We start from the raw sequence: 26,090 nt of genomic DNA, 5'->3' as shown, positions 1-26,090 counted from the left end.
TGAGACACTAAGGCTGCTGCTACCACCACCAAGAAGACTGTGTGCGAGCACAGGTCATTCTCCACACCACCCCTCCCGGAAACCTGTGCAGCCCGCCACAGCGACGGTCCCGGGATCCAGGGACAACTTCCCCGGGAGAACGCACGGCGTGCCTCAGGCTGCTGCAATGTCATGCCGGCCTCTGCCGCCGCACGCTCGCCACGTCTCCACGCCCCTCCTTCTCCCCGGCCTGAGTGAGCCAGAGTCCCCGAATCAGTGGCTCCTTTAACCCCGTCCTGTCTGAGCGAAGAACAGACGCCCTCTGGAGACCTACATGCAGAGGCGGGGCCAAATCCAAAGCTGAACCCCGGGAGCTGTGAGAACAAAGAAGAGAAAGGGAAATCTCTCCCAGCAGCCTCAGGAGCAGTGGATTAAATCTCCACAATCAACTTGACGTACCTGCACCTGTGGAATACCTGAATAGACAACGAATCATCCCAAATTGAGGAGGTGGACTTTGAGAGCAAGATTTATTATTTTTTCCCCTTTTCCTCTTTTTGTGAGTGTGTATGTGTATGCTTCTGTGTGAGATTTTGTCTGTATAGTTTTGCTTTCACCATTTGTACTAGGGTTCTATCTGTCAGGTTATTTTTTTTTTTACTTAAAAATATTTTATTTAATAATAATTTTTTATTTTAATAACTTTATTTTATTTTACCTTACATTATTTTATTTTCTTTTATCCTCATTCTTTCATTCGTTCTTTCTACTTTTTCTCCCTTTTATTCTGAGCTGTGTGGATGAAAGTCTCTTGGTGCTGCAGCCAGATGTCAGGGATGTGCCTCTGAGGTGGGAGAGCCAACTTCAGGACACTGGTCCACAAGGGACCTCCTAGCTCCACGTAATATCAAATGGCGAAAATCTCCCAGAGATCTCCATCTCAACACCAACACCCAGCTTCACTCAACGACCAGCAAGCTACAGTGCTGGACACCCTATGCCAAACTACTAGCAAGACAGGAACACAACCCCCCCCCATTAGAAGAGAGGCTGCCTAAAATCATAAGTCCACAGATACCCCAAAACACACCACCAGACGTGGACCTGCCGACCAGAAAGACAAGATCCAGCCTCATCCACCAGAACACAGGCACTAGTCCCCTCCACCAGGAAGCCTACACAACACACTGAACCAACTTCAGCCACTGGGGACAGACACCAAAAACAACGGGAACTACGAACCTGCAGCCTGCAAGAAGGAGACCCCCAAACACAGTAAGATAAGCAAAATGAGAAGACAGAAAAACACACAGCATGTGAAGGAGCAAGATAAAAACCCACCAGACCTAACAAATGAAGAGGAAATAGGCAGTCTACCTGAAAAAGAATTCAGAATAATGATAGTAACAATGATCCAAAATCTTGGAAATAGAGAAAACACAAGAAACGTTTAACAAGAACCTAGAACTAAAGATGAAACAAGCAACAATGAACAACACAATAAATGAAATTAAAAATACTCTAGAAGGGATCAATAGCAGAGTAACTGAGGCAGAAGAACGGATAAGTGAGGTGGAAGATAAAATAGTGGAAATAACTACTGCAGAGCAGAATAAAGAAAAAAGAATGAAAAGAACTGAGGACAGTCCCAGAGACGTCTGGGACAACATTAAACGTACCAACATTCGAATTACAGCGGTTCCAGAAGAAGAAGAGAAAAAGAAAGAGACTGAGAAAATATTTGAAGAGATTATAGTTGAAAACTTCCCTAATATGGGAAAGGAAATAGTTAATCAAGTTAATCAAGTCCAGGAAGCACAGAGAGTCCCATACAGGATAAGTCCAAGGAGAAACATGCCAAGACACACATTAATCAAACTGTCAAAAATTAAATACAAAGAAAACATATTAAAAGCAGCAAGGGAAAAACAACAAATAACACACATGGGAATCCCCATAAGGTTAACAGTTGAACTTTCAGCAGAAACTCTACAAGCCAGAAGGGAGTGGCAGGACATATTTCAAGTGATGAAGAAGAAAAACCTACAACCAAGATTACTCTACCCAGCAAGGATCTCATTCAGATTTGATAGAGAAATTAAAACCTTTACAGAAAAGCAAAAGTTGAGAGAGTTCAGCACCACCAAACCAGCTTTACAACAAATGCTAAAGGATATTCTCTAGGCAAGAAACACAAGAGAAGGAAAAGATCTATAATAACAAACCCAAAACAATTAAGAAAATGGGAATAGGAACATACATAGCGATAATTACCTTAAATGTAAATGGACTAAATGCTCCCACCAAAAGACACAGAGTGGCTGAATGGATACAAAAACAAGACCCATAGATATGCTGTCTACAAGAGACACACTTCAACCTAGAGACACATACAAACTGAAAGTGAGGTGATGGAAAAAGATATTGAATGCAAATGGAAACCAAAAGAAAGCTGGAGTAGCAATTCTTATATAAGACAAATTAGACTTTAAAAGAAAGACTATTAGAAGAGACACAGAAGGACACTACATAATGATCAAGGCACCGATCCAAGAAGAAGATATAACAATTGTAAATATTCATGCACACAAATTAGGAGCACCTCAACACATAAGGTAAATACTAACAGCCATAAAAGGGGAAATCGACAGTAACACATTCATAGTAGGGGAATTTAACACCTCACTTTCGCCAATGGACAGATCATGCAAAATGAAAATAAATAAGGAAACACAAGCTTTAAATGATACATTAAACAAGATGGACTTAATTGATATTTATAGGACATTCCAACCAAAAACAACAGAATACACATTTTTCTCAAGTGGTCATGAAACATTCTCCAGGATAGATCACATTTGGGTCACAAATCAAGCCTTGGAAAATTTAAGAAAATTGAAATTGTATCAACTTTCTTTTCTGACGACACTATGAGACTAGATATCAATTAAAGGAAAAGATCTCTAAAAAATACAAACACATGAAGGCTACACAATACACTACTTAATAACGAAGTGATCACTGAAGAAATCAACGAGGAAATCAAAACATACCTAGAGACAAATGACAATGGAGACACAACGACCCAAAACCTATGGGATGCAGCAAAAGCAATTCTAAGAGGGAAGTTTATAGCAATACAATCCTACCTTAAGAAACAGGAAACATCTTAAATAAACAACCTAACCTTGCACCTAAAGCAATTAGAGAAAGAAGAACAAAAAAACCCCAAAGTTAGCAGAAGGAAAGAAATCATAAAGATCAGATCAGAAATAAATGAAAAAGAAATGAAGGAAACGATAGCAAAGATCAATAAAACTAAAAGCTGGTTCCTTGAGAAGATAAAGAAAATTGATAAGTCTATAGCCAGACTCATGAAGAAAAAAAGGGAGAAGACTCAAATCAATAGAATTAGAAATGAAAAAGGAGAAGTAACAACGGACACTGCAGAAATACAAAAGATCATGAGAGATTACTACAAGCAACTCTATGCCAAAAAATGGACAACCTGGAAGAAATGGACAAATTCTTAGAAATGCACAACCTAGCAAGACTGAATCAGGAAGAAATAGAAAATATGAACAGACCAATCACAAGCACTGAAATTGAAACTATGATAAAAAATCTTCCAACAAAAAAAAGCCCAGGACCAGATGGCTTCACAGGCGAATTCTATCAAACATTTAGAGAAGAGCTAATACCTATCCTTCTCAAACTCTTCCAAAATATAGCAAAGGGAGGAACACTGCCAAACTCACTCTATGAGGCCACCATCACCCTGATACCAAAACCAGACAAAGATGCCACAAGGAAAGAAAACTAAAAGCCAATACCACTGATAAACATAGATGCAAAAATCCTCAAGAAAATACTAGCAAACAGAATCTAACAGCACATTAAAAGGATCATACACCATGATCAAGTGGGGTTTATTCCAGGAATGCAAGGATTCTTCAATATACACAAATCAATCAATGTGATACATCATATTAACAAATTGAAGGAGAAAAACCATATGGTCATCTCAATAGATGCAGAGAAAGCTTACAACAAAATTCAACAGCCATTTATGACAAAATCCCTCCAGAAAGTAGGCATAGAGGGAACTTTCCTCAACATAATAAAGGCCATATATGAGAAACCCACAGCCAACATCATCCTCAATGGTGAAAAACTGAAAGCATTTCCACTAAGATCAGGAACAAGAGAAGGTTGCCCACTCTCACCACTCTTATTCAACATAGTGTTGGAAGTTTTAGCCACAGCAATCAGAAGAAAAGGAAATAAAAGGAATCCAAATTAGAAAAGAAGAAGTAAAGCTGTCACTGTTTGCAGATGACATGTTACTATACATAGAGAATCCTAAAGATGCTACCAGAAAATTACTAGAGCTATTCAATGAATTTAGTAAAGTAGCAGGATACAAAATTAATTCACAGTAATCTCTTGCATTCCTATACACTAATGATGAAAAATCTGAAAGAGAAATCAAGAAAACACTCCCACTTACCATTGCAACAAAAAGAATAAAATAGGAATAAACCTACCTAAGGAGACAAAAGACCTGTATGCAGAAAATTATAAGACACTGATGAAAGAAATTAAAGATGATACAGATAGATGGAGAGATATACCATGTTCTTGGATTGGAAGAATCAACATTGTGAAAATGACTCTACTACCCAAAGCAATCTACAGATTCAATGCAATCCCTATCAAATTACCGCTGGCATTTTTCACAGAACTAGAACAAAAAATTTCACACTTTGTATGGAAACACAAAAGACCCCGAGTAGCCAAAGCAATCTTGAGAACGAAAAATGGAGCTGGAGGAATCAGGCTCCCTGACTTCAGACTATACTGCAAAGCTACAGTAATCAAGACAGTATGGTACTGGCATAAAAACAGAAACATACATCAATGGAACAGGATAGAAAGCCCAGAGATAAACCCACGCACATATGGTCACCTTATCTTTGATAAAGGAGGCAGGAATGTACAGTGGAGAAAGGACAGCCTCTTCAATAAGTGGTGCTGGGAAAACTGGACAGGTACATGTAAAATATGAGATTAGATCACTCCCTAACACCATACACAAATATAAGCTCAAGATGGATTAAAGACCTAAATGTAAAGCCAGAAACTATCAAACTCTTAGAGGAAAACATAGGCAGAACACTCTATGACATAAGTCACAGCAAGATCCTTTTTGACCCACCTCCTATAGAAATGGAAATAAAACAAAAATAAACAAATGGGACCTAATGAAACTTAAAAGCTTTTGCACAGCATAGGAAACCATACACAAGACCAAAAGACAACCCTCAGAATGGGAGAAAATATTTGCAAATGAAGCAACTGACAAAGGATTAATCTCCAAAATTTACAAGCAGCTCATACAGCTCAATAACAAACAACCCAATCCAAAAATGGGCAGAAGACCTAAATAGACATTTCTCCACAGAAGATATACAGACTGCCAACAAACACATGAAAGAATGCTCAACATCATTAATCATTAGAGAAATGCAAATCAAAAGTACAATGAGATATCATCTCACACCAGTCAGAATGGCCATCATCAAGAAATCTAGAAACAATAAATGCTGGAGAGGGTGTGTAGAAAAGGGAACACTCTTGCACTGCTGGTGGGAATGTGAATTGGTACAGCCACTATGGAGAACAGTATGGAGCTTCCTTAAAAAATTACAAATAGAACTACCATATGACCCAGCAATCCCACTACTGGGCATATACCCTGAGAAAACCATAATTCAAAAAGAGTCATGTACCAAAATATTTATTGCAGCTCTGTTTACAATAGCCTGGAGATGGAAACAACCTAAGCATCCATCATCGGATGAATGGATAAAGAAGATGTGGCACATATATACAATGGAATATTACTCAGCCATAAAAAGAAACGAAATTGAGCTATTTGTAATGAGGTGGATGGACCTCGAGTCTGTCCTACAGAGTGAAGTAAGTCAGAAAGAGAAAGACAAATACCGTATGCTAACACATGTATATGGAATTTAAGAAAAAAAAATGTCATGAAGAACCTAAGGGTAAGACAGGAATAATGACACAGACCTACTAGAGAATGGACTTGAGGATATGGGGAGGGGGAAGGTTAATCTGTGAAAAAGTGAGAGAGTGGCATGGACATATATACACTACCAAATGTAAAATAGATAGCTAGTGGGAAGCAGCCGCATAGCACCGGGGGATCAGCTCGGTGCTTTGTGACCACCTAGAGGGGTGGGATATGGAGGGTAGGAGGGAGGGAGACGCAAAAGGGAAGAGATATTGGAACTTATGTATATGTATAACTGATTCACTTTGTTATAAGACAGAAACTAACACACCATTGTAAAGCAATTATACTCCAATAAAGATGTAAAAAAAAAAGTTCAGATAGCAGATAACAGTATATGAGTGAGTGTGTGTGTAGGTGTGTGTTAAGTATGGCTAGAGGAATAAACTCCTTCAAAGCAACAGCAAGAACCAAACAGAAACCTCTTCTAGTCTTAGCAGCAGACAAACTAAAATTTCCAGTCTAGAGCCAAAAGACAACTTCTGGAACAAAAATATTTTCTTGGTGTGTAACAACAGTAAAGAGACTATGGTATAGGAAAGCATGTTCTTAGACTCATTTTTTTTTTCACCTATAAATGGGCACAATAATACAACTACCTCATAGGTTTATAGTGAGGTTTAGAAGATATTATATAGGCAAAATGCTTAGCAAATGCCTGGAAAATAATCACTTAATACACGAGACGATTATCACAACCACTGGCACCACTTGAGGTCCTTGTGTTCATTCTTTGACCACCACATCCTGCACAACCACCAGCTGCTCTTTCATCCAGAAGGACTTAATGATTACTCTAGAAACTATTAGGTCCCAGTTTCAATTTTAGGAATATCCATGAAAGTCTATACGATCGCTGGAATCAGTCTGAATTTTGTTGATCAAGGCAACGTATAACAGGAACAAGTTATAAACTAATTACAGTCACTTTGGTTTTTAGATGATTTATGCTTGTTTGGGTAAAGCTTTAACATGCTTTTGCTTAAAGTGGATTTTAATTCTCAGCTTCCATTACGGCCTCAAACCAGTTTTCATTTATCACAATTGTTTCACATGTAGGCTTCCATTATTTCTCCTGATATTTTCCACAAAGAGCATGTGTGGCATAATATAATACAAAATAATAGTAATATTTACATATATTGTAGGCTTACAGTATACCAGGCACTCCATAAAATGGAAAACTGATACATAAAGAGGTGGTATAATTGTGTTCTGCAGACTAGGTGCTCAAATTCTAGAGAGTCATTATACTACCCCTATTGAGGGAGACAGGGAGAAAGAAAGAAGGAAGGATCTACATTCTATTCCTAACACTCAAATCTTCAACAAGTACTGAATAAAAATGCAATAGGACTATTATATTTCCAACTAGAAAAAAGTTATAATAAAATCTTGTAATACTTATTCGTTATTTCTGGATTTTAAAATTCTCATTTTTATTTTAAAGTGATACATATATTTTAAAATTAAATGATAAAATTCATATATTTTATAAAAATAAAAATAAGTGTTTATATATGTATGTATATATTCAAAAATGCCCACATACTGACATCTATAGGCAATAGGGAGTAAGTAAAAAATAAGTTGGAAAAGCTGTTAAAAGCTGGAGAAGGTGGAGAATTCTCATTTTCATGGCGAGGAAAGCTATCAGACAGAATGGCAAAGCAGGACTTTTGAAACTGCTGAATCTTTCCATCTCCTTTTTCAGACTTATTTCTGCACATTCTCACTGCTCCCATGCTTTAGGTGGTCCCAAACTCCTGTCCCACAACTTGCTCAGTTCTACTCCGACCACCCCCCCCCACCACCAAATGGGATTTGCACAAACTATGTAGAGCTACTCTTGGGCCCTATTTGGCACTGAACTGAAGCTTGAATTCTAAACAACTGTTGGCTCCAGCGACACTGTGATAGGGTCTCTCGGATGTTGAGTACATTTTACCATAGAATTTCATGGTTACAAGGGATTTTAAAAGGCAGCTGTTTCACACATCTTCCATCCCCAATTATAAATACAAAAATACCCTACCCTACAGGAAGGTATTTTTTTCATGTGCTTACCAGATTGTATTGTCATAACATCACAGATAGAAACCTTGCCACTATCTCAGGCATTCTTTTCCTTTACAGAGAACTCGATATACTAAAATCCATTAGTACACAGAGTCCAAAACTGCCTTCTCAAAATCTCTACCCACCATCCACCATAGAGAGTAAACTGTTTTATTCCTTTTTATTTTCAAGACAGCTTTTCAGAAACTTCAGGGTACTCTCCTATCTCCCAGGGTCTCTATTTTTTGGTTACATACTCTCACTCTTCACATAGTATGGCTTAAAAGTCTCTCCATCAACCGGCGGACTCTTCTACGAATATTACCTAAGCTGTCTAAATATTTCTGAAATGTAACAATCAAGAGTCAATGCAACTTTCTCCTGCTCACGTAAAACTATGCGTGCATGTGCACAGGCGCACACATACACCACACACACAAACACACATATATACATTCCTTTCTCTGTACCTCTTTGGCAGAAAGACATGCTGCTCTTGCTACCTGGTTGTTTATGACCATGCCATATCCTCTGCGTTTACTTACTTACAATCTAGTACAGTTACACAGAGAGACTTTATTAGTTGCCTGTTGGTTACAATTCCAAGAAGGAACTTCTAACTGATTCAGTTTTGTTTTGGTAGACACCTATGAGGTAATTAACTGTAGCCAGTGATGTCAGAGACACATAAAAGCAACATGACTTCTAGGGACTACTTCACCAGGTAAGGGCCAGGTGGCAAGGATCCCAGAGGACAGGTAGTTACTGAGAACTGGGTGTATAGCCAAATGGCATCTGCAATACATTTTAGTCTTTCAGGCTCTGATAATACTTCTAAATTTGCCATCAGTTAATACTTTTTATAGTCTGAGATATTTTTTTCCTCTTTTACTGTTTATTAATCTCTTTTATTTTGGAAATGAGATATATAGCCTCCTTCACATTCAGATAAGCATGATTTTTATAACTCTAACTAAACGCAAAAACTAATATATCAAATGTATTATACTTTTGAGAAGTCACCTATTGTTAGGATTTATTGAATTTTCCATGCTGACTGTGTGTACATTATACAAGTTATGCATTTTAACAAATTTTATAATTTTGGATAAAACTTTGAAATCACAATACCAAAATATATGCTCCATTTAACACATTCATTGAAAACCTTGGTCCATCATCTGGCTATCTGTATACCATGCCAAATGTATAGATGATGGCCTGAAATTCTTAATAACTCTAACCATGTTTTTCCTCATTTGCCTGGATATTTTGTGTCATGTAGAAACAACCATAGATAATTTAAGAAAATATCAGTAAGCTAAAGGAATAGGTTTTTCCTTATTCACATCATGCATAAGCCTGTCTCTTCATCTGTGTCTCTCCTGCAATAAAGAAAGGCTGATTTCGTTGCTCTTTCACTCCATGGTCCTCACTGATGAGATCTCTCTGTCTCTTCTCTAGGGGACCTTTCCTCAACCTGGTCTATGTCTCTTTCTTTCTGCCTTGAACAATGTTGTCAGAATAATTCCCCTAATATAATTCTTTAATTATATCATTCTTTTACAGAGCTACATGAATGGGTTTTCTGTTGATTATGCTGAAGTCCACTCTGAGCTAACCTTTAAGAGTGGTCCCAGTCTATGCACAACAGCTTTATTTTCTGATCTTTCCTGACTCAATCTGTCTTCTTCAGTCACTGCAACCCTCTCACTGGTATTGCACATGCATTATGCAGAAGTCATTTCTATTTTTTTATTTTATTTTATTTTATTTATTTATTTTTTTGCGGTATGGGGGCCTCTCACTGCTGTGGCCTCTCCCGTTGCGGAGCACAAGCTCCGGACACGCAGGCTCAGTGGCCATGGCACACAGGCCCAGCTGCTCTGCAGCATGTGGTATCTTCCCGGACCGGGGCATGAACCCGTGTCCCCTGCATCGGCAGGCGGACTCTCAACCGCTGCGCCACCAGGGAAGCCCCAGTCATTTCTATTTTTATGTTTTTGTTTATTATCTTTTCCCAACATGGAAGACTCTACAAAAAGTGATAATTTTCAATGACTCTTGGTCTGTTTTTGTAAGAGGGAAGAACCTTTTGTATTCTATTACAAGTTGATCACTAAAGGGATGTTGCCTATAAGCTTATATTATACATAAAGGTCCATCTCTGGGAACTCTGAATCCCATGTAATGAGCATTAAGCTAAAATACCTTTGTTTAGCTCACAGGAAACATCCTGACAAGGTCTACCTGTGAGTGACTGCAGGGAAGAAGAAATTAACACATCCCCTCTGGAGGCTGCCGTTTTATTATATAAAAGGAGCCTGAATTCTAACTCAGGCAAGATGGTTCTTTGGGGCACAAGCCCACGATCTTCTCAGTTTTTATGGCTTTCTGAATAAAGTCACTATTTCTTGCCTCAAGAACTCGTCTCTCGATTATTGGCCTGTTGTGCAGGGAGCAGTACAAGCTTAGGCTTGGTAACATTTTGACTAGCTATTTCTATTGAAAATATTGTTTATAATTCTTCACTAACTCAGTGAATCACAAATACTTGTGTGATATTGAGCACAGGTGTTTTAAAAAGTGGATTATTTCAAACCAATAAAATAATTTAAAATCATGTAATTTTGGAAACATGCTCAGACCCATATTTTATATGACATCTTTTTAATATTGGACTTTGGAGAGAATTTCATGTTCGATAAATAATGATTCCATTTAAATAATAACAAGAGTCAATATAAGATGCTTAATTTGATTTTTAACATGTCATCCCCTCAATGCAATGAGGTTTCTGCATCAAGAGGCAAGGTCAGTGGAGAAGATAGAAGATGGTGAGAAGGGACTACATAGTGTAGCATCTGTCAACTTTTTAAACAGCTTTTTGCTTTGGATCAGTAAACTATCTTGAAAGGGTATGGCTATGGGTAAGACACAGCAGAGCAAATTCCAATTAACACAACTCTCATCCATTCACTTAAGCATTTTGAGCAACATTTTCCCATTTACTGAATGGGGACAATAATATTTAATCTATACTTGTGGTGTTGAAACAAGAAAAAAAAATATAAAGCATCTAGTAGAGCCTCTAGTAAACGTATAACAAATAACAAATGCTGACTTGTTTCTACCTTAAAATACTTTGGCTTTTCCTTTTTTTCCTTGAGAAGCAATTTCAAGTCATATAGAAATCTAGCTCATAGTGCACTTCCTTCCAAAATAAACATAGCAACAATAATAAAACTGTTCCAATTCTACTGCGTTAAGTTTACCCCATTTCTTACCACCCCCCACCACTATTGCCACAATCAAGTTTTGATACTATTAAAAAAGGCCAAAATCCTCTACAAGTTATAAGATCACAGAATCTGGAAAAAAAAAAAACAAACAGTGGCCCACTGATGTCATTGTTATTGGATTTATTGATGGGCAGACTTATGTGGGCCCATCTTAGTGGGACAATAAAGGAAAGTACTCCAGATCCTTAACGGTTGAATTGAGATCCGCAGATGAGCAGCATAGTATCGGGATCACCCATCACCAGGGAACGTGTTAGAAATGCAGAATCTCAAGCGCCACCCTACACTTATTTTATAAGGATCTACATTTGAACAAGATTCTTATACATTAAAGTATAAGTAAGAATATAAAGAAATGAATGCATTTAGAATAAACTTATCCTTGTGAAGTCTCTGAATGGAGTTTGGCTATGGAGAAAAAGAACTAAGAAAATAAAAGGAAAACACAGCCTTACCTTTGTTTCTGACCTATTTCTAGAAGCTTCTGAACATCAGTTTTGGCAGATTTCTCATCGTTTTTCAAACTCTGATAAGAAAAGTGGGAAAAGGAAGTCTTATTCAGGTGATAAATTGAAGCTTACTTTACTTTTGTGTTTATGGCACAAGGTGTGGCTGCACTTATGCCCTGAAATAAGAATGTATAAACAAGGCCATGATGGTCCCCATGGCTCTCAGGATGCACATAGGCTCTCAGGATGCACAATTTATGACACCAAGTGGTGCAAGTGCTACACAGTGAGTGAAAGGGAATGAACTGAGATTCAGCCTTTAGAGGTTCAGTGGAGGAGAAAGTACTCTCCAAATACCTAGGTCTCTTTATAAGTGAATATAAAACATATCTTCTGCTCTTCATTTGAAGTTTTACTATGTTCTCTGCAGGCATGTTAAACTGGTTCTGGCATAGTTTCTACAAACACAAGGGGACATAAAAGGCCTCCCTAAATAAGCTAAGTAATAATACATCAGGATGAAAGCAGTCAAATGGCATGCACCTGTTTGGTCTTGTCTATTTATTATTTATGAGTAATGCATTAGAGTGCATAGAAAAACTAGGGCCATTTAAAATTGTAACTGTTCTGTATAGATAGTGTATTAAAGAAAAAAAATACCACCTCAGTCATTACTGTTTATTTACTCTGGCAAATTCAGCATTGACAGACCATGAATTAAAAGAAAAAAGCCCACATGAGCTTTTCTCATTAGAGAATCTGACCCGTTAATCCTTCCCTGAAAACTTTGTTATTTATACTTAGTATATTATTTAACAGGGTAACCTATCCTTTTTGATATTAAAAGTTGAAACAGAGGCAATAACATTGTTTGTAAAAAGAGAAGCTATGACAGGTAAGGAACTGACAATAACAAGAATGGCAAACGTGTTGCTTACCTAATATTTATTTAACAACAAAGCCATAGTGTCTGCCTTCACCAATTTTTCAGCCTAATGCTAGAAACAATTTTCATGTAGTAAGTTAAGTATTCTGATATGGATGTGGTGGGGTGAACATCACAAGAGAACCTTTTTCCCTAAAATGACTGATTGACATCATAATTAGGAAGCAGCCAATAAAAGGTGCTCTGTTTATTTGAAAAGAGTAGCTTGACATAAAACACAAAAAAGCAGGTTTGGGGGAAAATCACCAATCATGGGATTTACAGTTCAAAGTGCATCATGGCCATATGACCTGGGACAGGTCACAAAATCTGCACTTTGACTTCCTTATCTGATAAACAGGGATGAGAATTTTGAAGAGCCTACATTAGACAGTTACTGGAAAACTCAAAGGGGATAATAGATGTGTGAAAGCACTTGGTGAAAAGCAGAATAAAAATATGCTTATTCAATTTACCATCTGCTACACTCCAGGCATTCTGAAGGAAACAAAGATTAAAAGGGCATGGCACTATCCTCAAGAAATTAAAACCAAAACAAAACATGAAATGAAGAAATGAAAATATGAAAAGGGTAGGTATGCAGATGAGGGTCTGAAAAATGTATCCAATTAGAAGAACTCATGAGTATTTGATTATTATTTCCCCAGCAATGTCCAGAGAAGTGGGGTATACATCTTGGAAAATAATTTTGATGACTTTAAGGATACCAAAGATTGATATACCTACTACTTAATTAATACAATGTTTATTTATGGATCTATATTGTGATGCCATCCAGGTGCTATGGTTACAGAGATGAACAAGGCTTTCAAAGCTCATGTCTTTATGAAGCCCCACTGGAAAAATATATGAAAAAAAGTGTACAATGGGCAATATATTTATTTATTTACTATGAGTTTGAAACCTGGAATCAACATTTATTAGATGTATGACTTTGGGAGATTCCTGTAGCTTCTTTGAATTTCGTTTCCTCACTGTACAATGAGTAAAATATTATCTTATTTTGTGAAAAGCTTGTTGAGGGGATTTAATAAGATAAAAATTAAATAAAAAACACCTTGCACAATGGCTGTCACAAAATAAATAAAAGGCATTTTAAAAGGTTGCAATTACATTTACTGATAGGTGTATTACCCTTTCAAAAAGTAACTCCACAAAACTGTACGTTTATTTCAAGTAATTTCCTAGACTGTAATCCGAAGTCTTTTTTTTTTGATTCCATATATATGTGTTAGCATATGGTATTATGGTATTTGTTTTTCTCTTTCTGACTTACTTCACTCTGTATGACAGTCTCAAGGTCCATCCACTTCACTACAAATAACTCAATTTCATTTCTTGCTATGGCTGAGTAATATTTCATTGTATATATGTGCCACATCTTCTTTATCCATTCATCTGTCGATGGACACTTAGGTTGACTTAACTTAGGCTGCTAGTATAGAGATACCGAGTGTCCTGGCTGGAAGTGCTGACCACTCATGGGCATTTATTTCACCATAAGCTTGAAAAATTCTCAACGTGCCAGGTGTTTCATGCCTCTAAGAAGGTGCAGGTGTCTTAAATATTCTTTCAAGTCTCATAAAACTTGTGAATTTCTACTTAATGAAAAGGTAGCATTCTGGCCTCAACTTCCTATATGGAAATCAATGCACCCATTTTCATCCTAGTCAGTGCGTCCCTAATGCTCTGTGCAAACTTCTACCATAGAACTGTTATTCCTGCACTGTTACCATCTTGCTACCTGTCACTGTATCCTACTGGAGTGTGAGTAATTTTTCTGTTATTTTCATGTTCTCAAGATGTAATACAACTTCTGGAACAAGAGCTTGGATGTTGGGTTCAAAATACCAGATCCACCTCCTAACTCTCTCTGTGCTCTCAGATTCTGGCCCCTTTTCTAACTCTGTTTTCTCACCTGTAAAATGAGGCTAATAATAATCATAGCATAATCATCATGTGAAAATTAATTAAAAATTGGAGAAAGAGGACCTAACACAAGAGACCGCATTCAATAAACTGTAGTGGTTGCTGACATCATAATCATCATCATGGGACTAAAAAGCTAAGAACAATGGTGATTACACAAGGTTCAGAAACTTGGTTCAGTGCGATAACTAACAGACCGGCTCTGGAGTCAGACTGCCTGCATTTAAACTCTGGTTTCCTTTGTGATATTCAAGCATGATTTCTCAAGTGTAACAAGAAAACTCACATTTATAGTGCCTACCCTCATTGATATATTATGATAATTAAATCCTATAATACATGCAAAGCTTTTAGTATACAGTATGTATTCAATAAATACAATGTTAAAGGAAAATATTAAAATATATTCTCAGATATTTCAGAAACTTTTCTTATCACATATAGATCTTGTCTTTGGTTTTTGATTTAGATTTCACTGAGTGCTAATACATTTTCACAGATGACACTTTCCTTTGCGAGGCATTTACCCATTTTAGTAATGAGGTTTATTAAAGAATTTTCAGAACTATCCTTTGTGGAATTTAAAGTTCTCTTCAAGAGATCATTTCTATATTCATTTATAACTCTTAGCCATAACTGCTGTTCATCATTTTGTAATGTAAAAAACACAGGGGTCAAACTGATCTTAGAAACTCTGAGAAATTGATGGCTTTGCCAAGCACACAGTTTTCTCATTCCTGAATTTGCAAACCACAGATTCCCAGACTGCATTTCAAATAACATTTCTTTTCAAAGCTCATATAATAATAAATAATAACTCCCATGTTCAAGCCCAGAAATATATTCAAAACTGGTAAAAAATGCAGAAGTCTTTACATGTTAACCCAATGAGACAAACCAGGTGACTCCCTACCCTTTGCTGCTGGGAAAATTAGTTTTCATCTCACCTGAAGGTTGACTTTAATTCCATCAAGTTCTCTTGATGTTTTTGTCAGCTGGCGGAGGATGGTGCTCCGCTCCTTCAAGACTTGCTTCAGCTGCTTTTCTAGCTCTCCAGAGTCCTGTCTAACACAGAAAGAAAAGGCATGAGGGCCCCCCAAATGCCTTCACTTGGCTTTAGCCATTTTGGCCATAATCACAGACCCTTGCATTTTAAGCAAAATCTAGATAAACTGAAACCTTAATTACTAGGATTTATTTTTTATTTATTTATTTTTTTTGCGATACGCGGGCCTCTCACTGTTGTGGTCTCTCATGTTGCGGAGCACACGCTCCGGACGCGCAGGCTCAGCGGCCATGGCTCATGGGCCCAGCCGCTCTGCGGATCTTCCCGGACCGGGGCACGAACCCGTGTCCCCTGCATCGGCAGGCGGACTCTCAACCACTGCGCCACCAGGGAAGCCCGGATGTTTTGTTTTTATTAGTTCATCTAAAAAGGGAAAATTGAAATACCAGTTTTTTAAAGAAATGTTTGATTTTGCATTGAGGATTATCCAGGCTACAGAGTTTCCAGAACAACACTGCACATCTTTTGAATGTATAACATAGTTTATCAGATACCTCTTGGAAAATAGATATTTTCCATGACATTACACACTTTTTTCTAAGGTCATTGAAGTTTTACAGCAAGAGATTTGATTTGAACCAAGTTAGATCAGAGATGTAGACAGGTTCTGACACTGGGGGTACAAACTTGGGGGTGGAACCAGAGCAGAATGGAGGGGCTTTGCTTCGCCCTTGGTTTGTAGGGAATGAAGTGCACTGAAAAGGCACCCCTTTCAAAATCTCTATTGCTATTAAAGAAAATACCTCTAAAAATCAGTCAATAACTATAGTAATTACAGTGAAATTTGAACAGACTTGTTATCTATTACAAGGAAGGAAAGACTAATCTCATTATCATACATATATATGTACATTTTTCCCCATTTTTCTCACATGGACTTTGCAAGATAATAATACAGGTATTGTAATTCTAATTTTGCTGATATAAAAGACTGGGCTCAGAAAAATTAAGTTACTACCCTAAGATCCTACTTAAGGAATGAATGAACAAGTAGTGTGTATATTTGTGTGTGTGTGTGTATTTATATATATTATAGCAAGTATGCACGTGTGGGGGAAGAATGTAGACAAGGAAAGAGTTGTCAGTGCAGCACAGAACTATACCTGATAGGGAAAGGTTAAAAATGATTAATTGGTACACATAGGTGATTAGAGGTTAGAATCACGAATCCAGAGAAGAATTCCTGGTAAAAGTAATATAAAATATATGCATTTTGAAAGATAAATAGAATTTAGCTATACGAAAGGGGGAAAGCACATGTAAATACTAATGAAAATGAGCCTACTGAATTAAAAAATAAGTGCATAAATGTCAGAAGGTTTGGAGTAGAAAATGGGGGTAGAGAGGTTTGCTGCTGAAATGAGGATGTGGAGAGCATGAGCAAAAGTATGCAAAACTCTTAAATGATGGTTAGGAGTATGGGCATTGTTTGGAAAGCAAGGGGAAGACATGGAAGCAATCTAAATGTCCATCAACAGAGGACTGGATAAAGAAGATGTGGTATATATATACACAATGGGACATTACTCAGCCATTAAAAAGAATGAAATAATGCCATTTGCAGCAACTTGGACGGATCTAGAGATTGTCATACTGAGTGAAGTAAGTCAGACAGAGAAAGAAACGTATCATATGATATCCCTTATGTACAAAATCTAAAAAGAAATGATACAAATGAACTTATTTACAAAATAGAAACAGATTCACAGACTTAGAGAATGAACTTATGGTTACCGGGGGAAAGGGTGGGGGGAAGGGATAGTTAGGGAGTTTGGAATCGACATGTACACACTGCTATATTTAAAATGGATAACCAACAAGGGCCTAATGTATAGCACAGGGAACTCTGCTCAATGTTATGTGGCAGCCTGGATGGGAGGGGAGTTTGGGGGAGAATGGATACATGTATATGTATGGCTGAGTTGCTTTGCTGTACGCCTGAAACTATCACAACGTTGTTAATTGGCTATACTCCAATATAAAATAAAAAGTTAAAAAAAAAGACACAAATGAACTTATCTATTTAAAAAAAGGAATCAAGGGGAAGCAATTGAAAGGTTTTAAGCAGGGAGTGACATGGTCAGTTTTATGTTTTGGAAAGATTTCCCTGGTTAAAAACTGGGAAATGCACTGGAGGATGGAAAAATCTGGAAAAAAGGAGACTGTTAAGGAAGTTACCACTGAAATAAGCCATGGAAAAGACTGTGGTGGCCTACATTAGTTTGGAAGCAGTAGAGACAGGAAAGCTTGGTTTGATTTCAGCAAAATAAACAAAACTGAATCAATAATGTATAATTAAAATTTTTTATTTTGTATGTGTGTGTGTGTTATAGGGAAAGAGTGGGAAGGAGTTAGTTATTAATGTTGCCATGTCTCTGGTTTAGGCAACAGTTAAACACAGACCTTCACCAAGAGAGAATCCATTTTATGAACAGTTTTTTAGTCAAAGTTGGGTTGACAAGTTCAACATTAAACTTGTAGGAAAATAGCTCAAATTCTCTCATCTTTAGTTTCTTTGTTTGTAAAATGCAATGCTACACGACCTCGCACAGATTGTTGTGTTAGCAGCAACTTATGTAGTCTTTGAACCCACAGTAGATAATTCATTTTTAAAAGTATAAAATATTTATGACTGAGAAATTTGATGAATTTACAGTCTTTCTGCAGAATTATAAAGTAACTGGGTCTACCAATGGCCTTAGTCATGATTAATAAATGCATGCCATCTGCAATAGGTTTCTATTACAATTCTTTGCCTTTTCTCATTTTTTAAATGCGGGTTTCTAACACTCTTCACATTCCTCTTGTTTGAAGGAAATTGGAATGTTCCATTGCAAGAACCTCAATATTTCTCCCTGGCCTTGAGATTTTCACTGATGAACAGTAATAAGATAGTTATTAATGCCCCAGGTTTCCTTTCAGACATACTAGCAAAGTCAAATAATGAACAGCAAGGCACATCGTCATCTACTTCTAATTATACAACCTTACTTCATGACATGATTTTCTTTCCTGAATATTTGTGACAATAAACACATCTCTAAAATTATCTTAAGTGACCATAATAAATGACAGTGCTAGATTACAAGCACTGACAATGTATTATATGCAAGATGGTCTTACATATATTCATTCACGCATCTAATCTTCAGAACAACTCTATGAGATAAGCACTAGTATTAATAAACACTAGTATTAATTCCATTTTATCGCTGAAGAAATTGAGTCATAGGAATAATAATTTCCAAGAACATATCAAGGAAGTGTATCAGTCAGTCTCCAGTGTCCACTGTCTTTGCCATTATACTGTCAAGAACATACTGATTGGCTAGGAATTCTTTATAGATAATAGCTCACTGTGCCCATCACAGAACTTATTCTGTGTGATTTCTTCCATCACTGTTGCATATATAAGTTTTCAGTATTTGGATTTATTTGCCATTTATTATTTGTCATTAAATAAAATTATGAATAGCATTTCCTTTATAATTATTTATAATCATCTTTTAATTTCATTCTCATATCTGGCGTTCAAGTAACTTCATGAGGAAAGGAAAACCAATTTTAATTCCTTTATTTTCTGGCAAATACACTAAGAACCATGAAGAAATCATTTATCAGAAAAATATAGCCAAAAGTGTTAATAGCACCACTCTAGATTCAATCATTCAAAGGCCTTATGAAAGGGGAAATCAGTTACTCTGTAGAAGTAAACTACCTTGACAGAAGCATTGGTTAGCATCTTATCAGATCTTCTTAGACTTACAAATGAGTGCATGTTTATCTTCCAATACATGTTTTTTTCCCATAACATAAAACAAAAAATATGACCCTCATGCAGTCATGTTTTGCAACTGTCTTGTTTGTCTTGGAGCTCTTTCCATTATGCCCATACTGTAGTATATTTCACCACTGGACATTTAAGGTGTTTTCAATTTTTCTTTCTCTCTTGAAAAGTAATGAAGTCCATATAAATGGGTAAAAATATTTTTCTTAAAATTTTCTATGACATATGTTCCCAGAAGTGGAAATATTTCACTCTAAAATTGACACGTTAATTTTGATAGGCAACAGTAAATTGTCTTCCTGTAAACTAGGCTAGTCTGTACTTCTCTTATCAGTACAGTGTATTCTGATATTCTTCTCAACACTTTCACCTGAACTGGAAATTGTCCTCCCTCCCTTTATATAATATTTCTTGATGGCATGGGTGAACAATGATATCTTCTTTCTGATATAATTTCCAATCACTTCCTTAGAAAGACTGATTATATTTTCATTACTTTAATCAGCACTTGTATTTCTTCCTCTATAAGTTATCTGTCTAGGCCATTTACCTATTTAAATTTTGGATTAGTTATTGTATTAATTTTCTGGGGCTTCTATAATAAGATACCACAGGATGGGTGACTCAAACAACAGAATTTTTTGTCTCACAATTCTAGAGTCTAGAAATCCAAAATCAAGTTGTTGGTAGAGTTAGCTTCTTATGAGGGCTGTAAAGGAAGGATCTGTTCTAGGGCTGTCCCCTTGGCTTGCAGATGGCTGTCTTCCCTCTATGGCTCTTCGCATTGTCTTCTATATGCGACTCCATGTCCAAATTTTCCTTTTTTATAAGGACACCAGTCATATTGATTTAGAGCCCACTCCGGTGACCTCATGTTAACTTGATCAATTCTGCAAACACCCATCTCCAAATGATGTCACATATGATGGGTTAGGACTTCAATATATGAATTTGGGGGGGGACACAATTCAATCCATAACAGTTATCTAACATATTGATTTATAGACTGTCTGGGTACAGTATGGTTTTTAGTTGTTATTATTGATATATGGAAAACATTTTCCAAATCTGTTATTGGTATTTCAATTTATCATCCCCTACAATTTTTAAAATATATTTCTAGATAAATATTTTCCTTTATGGCATCTGAATTGTTCTTGCACAGGTGGATCGTCTCCATCCCAATATTATTCTTTAAAAGGTTGTGTATGCTTATGAAAATGCATTAATTGTTAATTGTTGCTAAACTACCAAATTAATTTTGGAATATGTTTATACATATGGTAAAAGGTAGCAATATAACTTAGATGTGGATAGCCAATTGTTTTAGCATAACTGGGACAATCCTTTCATCACTGATTTTGAAATGACATTTTTCTTATGTATCAAATTCCTTTTTACTGTATGTTTTGAAATATCTATTCTGATCTATAGATGAATTTGTCTCAGAGCCATATCATGGTTTAGTTACAGAAACTGTGCACTATATTTTGATATTTCCTAGATTTTACCCAACTGTTTTATTCAGTTTTACTGAAATTTTTTTCTGTATTTGTTTCTTCTCAGTGAATTTTAGAATCAGCTTGTCAATTTCTCAAAAACTCCAACAGGGAATTTAATTAAAATCGCATTCATATTATAGTTATATTTAGGGAACTAGATAACAATAAGGCATCTTCCGGTCCAGAAACATACAGTGTCTCATATATTGTTCTAGTTATTTTATACAATTCAGTAATGTTTTACAGTTATTTCATAGAGTTCTTATTCATTTCTTGTTAGACCTATTGCTGTTATTGTGGATGGATTTTTCCATTCAATTGTCTAAATGAATATTGTCAGCTTCTTTTAAAGCTATTGACTTTATAAGTTGATCTTGATTCTGGATATCTTATTAAACAAACTTAGTTCTACCGTTACTCAGTTGATTCATTTGGCTTTTTAAAGTAGACAACACTTTTTTCTAATAGTTATAACATTTATTTGTTTTCTTTGCTAATTGCACTGGCTAAGACCTCCAAAACAAGGTTGAATAGAGAAAATGATGATATGTCTTTTATCTTGTGCTTGACCTAAAATAGATGTATTAATTATGTTTCACCACTGAGCAAAATGTATGCAACGGTTTACTGTAATTTTCAGGTGATACCATTTTTCTCAGTCCAGTTTTGAAAATAAAAAATTTATTGAGTTATAACGTTCATGCAGAAAAAAATGCACAATCCCATGACAAAAAATTTTACAAACAGAAAATACACTTTTGAAAATACCCAAAGTGTATTTTCAAAAGCTCTCCCCAAATAGAGCTAACATTCTGACTTCTATTACTTTATAATCATTTGCTTATGTTTCAAATTTATACAAGTGCAATCACTGAATGTCTTTTGTGTTTGACTTGTTTTATACAACACGAAATTTCTGTAGAGAAATAGTTTGTTATTTCTTATTGCTACTTGGTACACTAGTAAATAATTATGCTGTAATGTATTCTAGTGTTGACAGACACGTGCTTTTTTTTTCCAGTTTTTGACTGTTGCGAATAATGCTGCTATTAATATTTTATATGCCTTGTATTTAACATATAAATACATGTATGCTGGGTATATAGCTAAGAATGGAATTGCTCTATTATAGAGTATGCCTTTGTACAACTTTAGTAAATACTGCCAAAGAATTCTCCAAACTGCTATAGAGTAGAAGTGGAGAAGTCCATTTCACAATCTTATTAACATTAGTATTGTCAGTTGTTTTTTTTTTTTTTTTTGCGGTATGCAGGCCTCTCACTGTTGTGGCCTCTCCCGTTGCAGAGCACAGGCTCCGGACGCACAGGTCCAGCGTCCATGGCTCACAGGCCTAGCCGCTCTGCGGCATGTGGGATCTTCCCGGACCGGGTCATGAACCCGTGTCCCCTACATCGGCAGGCGGACTCTCAACCACTGCGCCACCAGGGAAGCCCCAGTATTTTTTTCTTTAATTTCAGTTACTCTAGTAGTTGTGTAATAGTATCTCAATTTAGCTATAATTTGCATTTTACTGTTGATTCATAAAGTAAGCACTTTACTAAAGATAATATTTGCATACTTTCTTTTATAAAATGCTTGTTCATGCCTTTTGCCTTTTCCCCATTAGTTTGTCCATTGCTTAATACTGATTCATAGGAGGTATTTATATATTCCAAATCAGAGATGTTTGTTGGTTAAATGTATTGAAAAAATTCCCTACTTTGCTGCTTGAATTCTCAATTTCTTAATGGTGTCTTTTGATGACTACAAATATATTTGTATTGATAATACAAATATAGACCAAATTATTAACCTTTTATATTAGGAGTTGTCTCTTTTATACCCAAATAAAGAAATGTAGGCTTACTTACTATGTTATTTTCTAGAAGCTTAATTATTGAATAATTAGTTAAATTATTCATTTAACTCTTCACATTTTAGGTCTGCAATCCACCTGAAAGTTTTTGTATTGAATGACTTAGGGGTCAAAATACATTTATTTTCATATGTATATACAAATAACTCAGCACCATTTATTAGACATATAATTACTTCCCTGTATTTTGCAATGCCATTTTTTCATAAATTCATTTTCTAAATTAAAAAGTGCCTGTTCCTATATTATTTAATCCATCAAATTTTACTATTCATCTATCCTTTTGTTAATGCCATTGTCTCAAATAATATAGTTTATAAAATTGTGAAATGTAGATATCCCGTAATCTGAAAACTTGAATTTTATCTTTTTCTTCAAGATTCTCTTGCCCCTCATGGCCCCTGGCATTACCATATACCTTTTGGTTTGTCAATTTCAACAACAACAAAATAACTGTCAGTACTAATAAGATGTTTGTGTATTGACATTTTAAAAATACTAAATTTTCCGCTTCACCCACATTTCATTTATTTATTTAAAGATTTTAAAATATTCTCTCAACATTTTATAGTGTTTTGTGTACAAGTCTTGTATCACTTGGATTAATAGCTAGATATTTGAATTTTTTATCTGATTATAAATGCGTTCCCTTTCAGACATTCATTTCCAATTTTTTTTTTTTTTTTTTCAGTATGCGGGCCTCTCCCATTGCGGAGCACAGGCTCTAGACGCGTAGGCTCAGCAGCCATGGCTCATGGGCCTAGCTGTTCCACGGCATGTGGGATCTTCCCAGACCAGGGCACGAACCCGTGTCCCCTGCATCGGCAGGCGGACACTCAACCACTGAACCACCAGGGAAGCCCCCAATTTTATCTTGTTGGAAATGATTTTTCTCAGGCCATTTTGGATGGATTTAAAAATGGATTTTTGTGTATGATTTTCCTTTCAGCAAACTCAATTTAAAAAATTATTTGTAGAATCTTTTGTATTTTCTACACAAACAATCATATTGTCTGTAAAAAATGATAGTTTCTCTTTATTTTTCAATTCTTAAATCATTTAATAAGTTCTTTACCTTACTTTGTTATCAGAACCAAGAACCTATTCTACGATGTTCAGTAGAACTGGCGATATAAATATCCTTTTCTTATACCAGATTGCAGGTATACAGACATCCTTTTCATATTTCAGATGGCAGGGGAAAGCATTTCAATATCACAAATATGGTATTTCCTATAGGCCTTTTTATTCACTTTTTAAAAACAATCAGGTTTTTTTTACTGATTGTTACTGATTTTTACTTTTTACTGAACAGTAAAAAGTTCCCTTTTATTCTTGGTTTCTTAATCTGTTCTGTTTTAGTTGTGAATGGAATTTGAATGTTGTCAAATGAGTAGGGTCTTTTTTCATTACTGTACATGTTATTATATACTCATAATTCTTTCATTCCTCCCTACCTTTGCCATGTTGCAAATGTAGGCAGAATAAACATTCCAACACCACTCGGTTGGTCATGTGACACTCCCATGGAATGTTAGTGGACATGACACATCAAAGACTTTAAATATTGTTTGATTTTGTTTAGCCGCTTGTTCTCCTACTAATGGCTATAAGAAGAAATTCCCCCAGATAACTATTGCCATTTCAGGATTCTTCAGAAAAAAAAAAAAGGAGAAAAAACATGAATTTGATTCATATTCTGAAGCAGAAATCACCTCAGTCACTCTTCAACCTGAGTTTGAAAAATTAATGTTATTGTAAAACCATTAAGCTTTTGGAGTAATCTGTAATGTAGCAGTATCACATCAAAAACTTGTCTCATGAATGCATTTGTTGAGATGATCATACACATTTTTTCTTTTATACTATTAATATGCTGAATTACATTTTTTCTTTTATACTATTAATATGCTGAATTATATACATCTTATGTGTATAATAAATGATTGCATTAAGTAAATTTCTCATTATTGAAATTAATTCTTTATTATATATAATTCTGTGAGATTGTTTGCTAATAATTTGTTTAGGATTTTTACATTTATTCTCATGGGAGAAATTCACTTGTAAATTTCCTTTCTCATTATATCCTTACAAAGCTTGGGATACAGGTTATGTTTAGTTCATGAGACAAATTGGGAAGTATTCCCTCTTTTCCTATTATCTGAAAGAATTTTTGTATGATTGGTAATATTTCTTCCCTAAATTAGTAGAATCGATATGTATAATCATGGTCTGCAGTATCCTTTGTAGGAAGGTATTCACAGATTCAGTGATTTAACATATTCTTAATTATTCAGATATCCTAACTGTCCTGTGTCAATATTAGGAAGACACATGAGTTTTAGGAATTTGTCCATTTCATTGTCATTCATTTGGTTCATGATTCTAGGCGTCAGCAATCTGGTCTGAGCGCAACTGGGCAGTCTTCATCTTGGCTGGGCTTACTCTTGTTTCTGTGATTCCCTGGTCAACTAAATGTCTCTGCACTGCGATTGACATGATGTCAGTTTGTCAGTGAAGACAACTGGCCCATATGTCTTCTTCCTCCAGCAAGCTAGCCAGCCTTGCTCATATTGCAGTTCATCAGGGTTCTAAGAGAATCAGCAGAGGTAAAGGAATATGTTTTCAGGTTTAATCTTGGAATCACAAGATATCACATCTGCCATGTTATACTGGTCACAAAACAAGTCACAAGTTCAGTCCAGATTCAAGAGGTAAAGAAATACACTTTACTTCTTGATGGGAGAAGCTTAAAAGTCATATTGTAAATGAGCTTGTATGTAAGGCGAAGAATGATTATGGTCATATTTGCAAATGATCTGTTACATAACCACAATTGCTGAGTTAACTCCTGTACTTCATTTCTCAGGGATTGGTCCTTTGAGTACTTGCCACCTTGTGCATTGGTGGTTCTCCAATGCCTTCAAAGTGTTTTGACTTTTTTTTTTTCCAGTTTTTTCACTGGCTCTAAAATTGTTTGACAATAAACTTGTCTAATTTCACTAAAGATGAAAATTTTAGTGAATATTTGAACTATTTTATTTGCAACTACCCAATCTTACTGTCAGTTCAATTCTTCATTATCTAAATATTTAT

At 35.8% G+C, this 26,090-nt stretch overlaps 1 protein-coding gene across 1 annotated transcript in view; it reads right to left on the bottom strand.

Annotated features, from left to right (window-relative positions):
- The window catches only part of LUZP2 (leucine zipper protein 2), a gene marked incomplete at both ends in the record, with an annotated part of 467,601 nt that overhangs the window by 225,186 nt on the left and 216,325 nt on the right, over positions 1 to 26,090 (bottom strand). The window contains 2 exons of the mRNA XM_081240711.1: positions 11,892 to 11,962; positions 15,708 to 15,825. Coding sequence (XP_081096837.1) covers positions 11,892 to 11,962; positions 15,708 to 15,825 — 189 coding nt within the window. The remainder of the gene's footprint in view (positions 1 to 11,891; positions 11,963 to 15,707; positions 15,826 to 26,090) is intronic.

The sequence above is a fragment of the Mesoplodon bidens genome, assembly GCF_964165515.1.
Source record: "Mesoplodon bidens genome assembly, chromosome: 7".
Classification (NCBI taxonomy): domain Eukaryota; kingdom Metazoa; phylum Chordata; class Mammalia; order Artiodactyla; family Ziphiidae; genus Mesoplodon; species Mesoplodon bidens.
The sequence above is the reverse complement of the archived record's forward strand: the minus strand, read 5'-3'. Positions and strand labels throughout refer to the sequence as shown.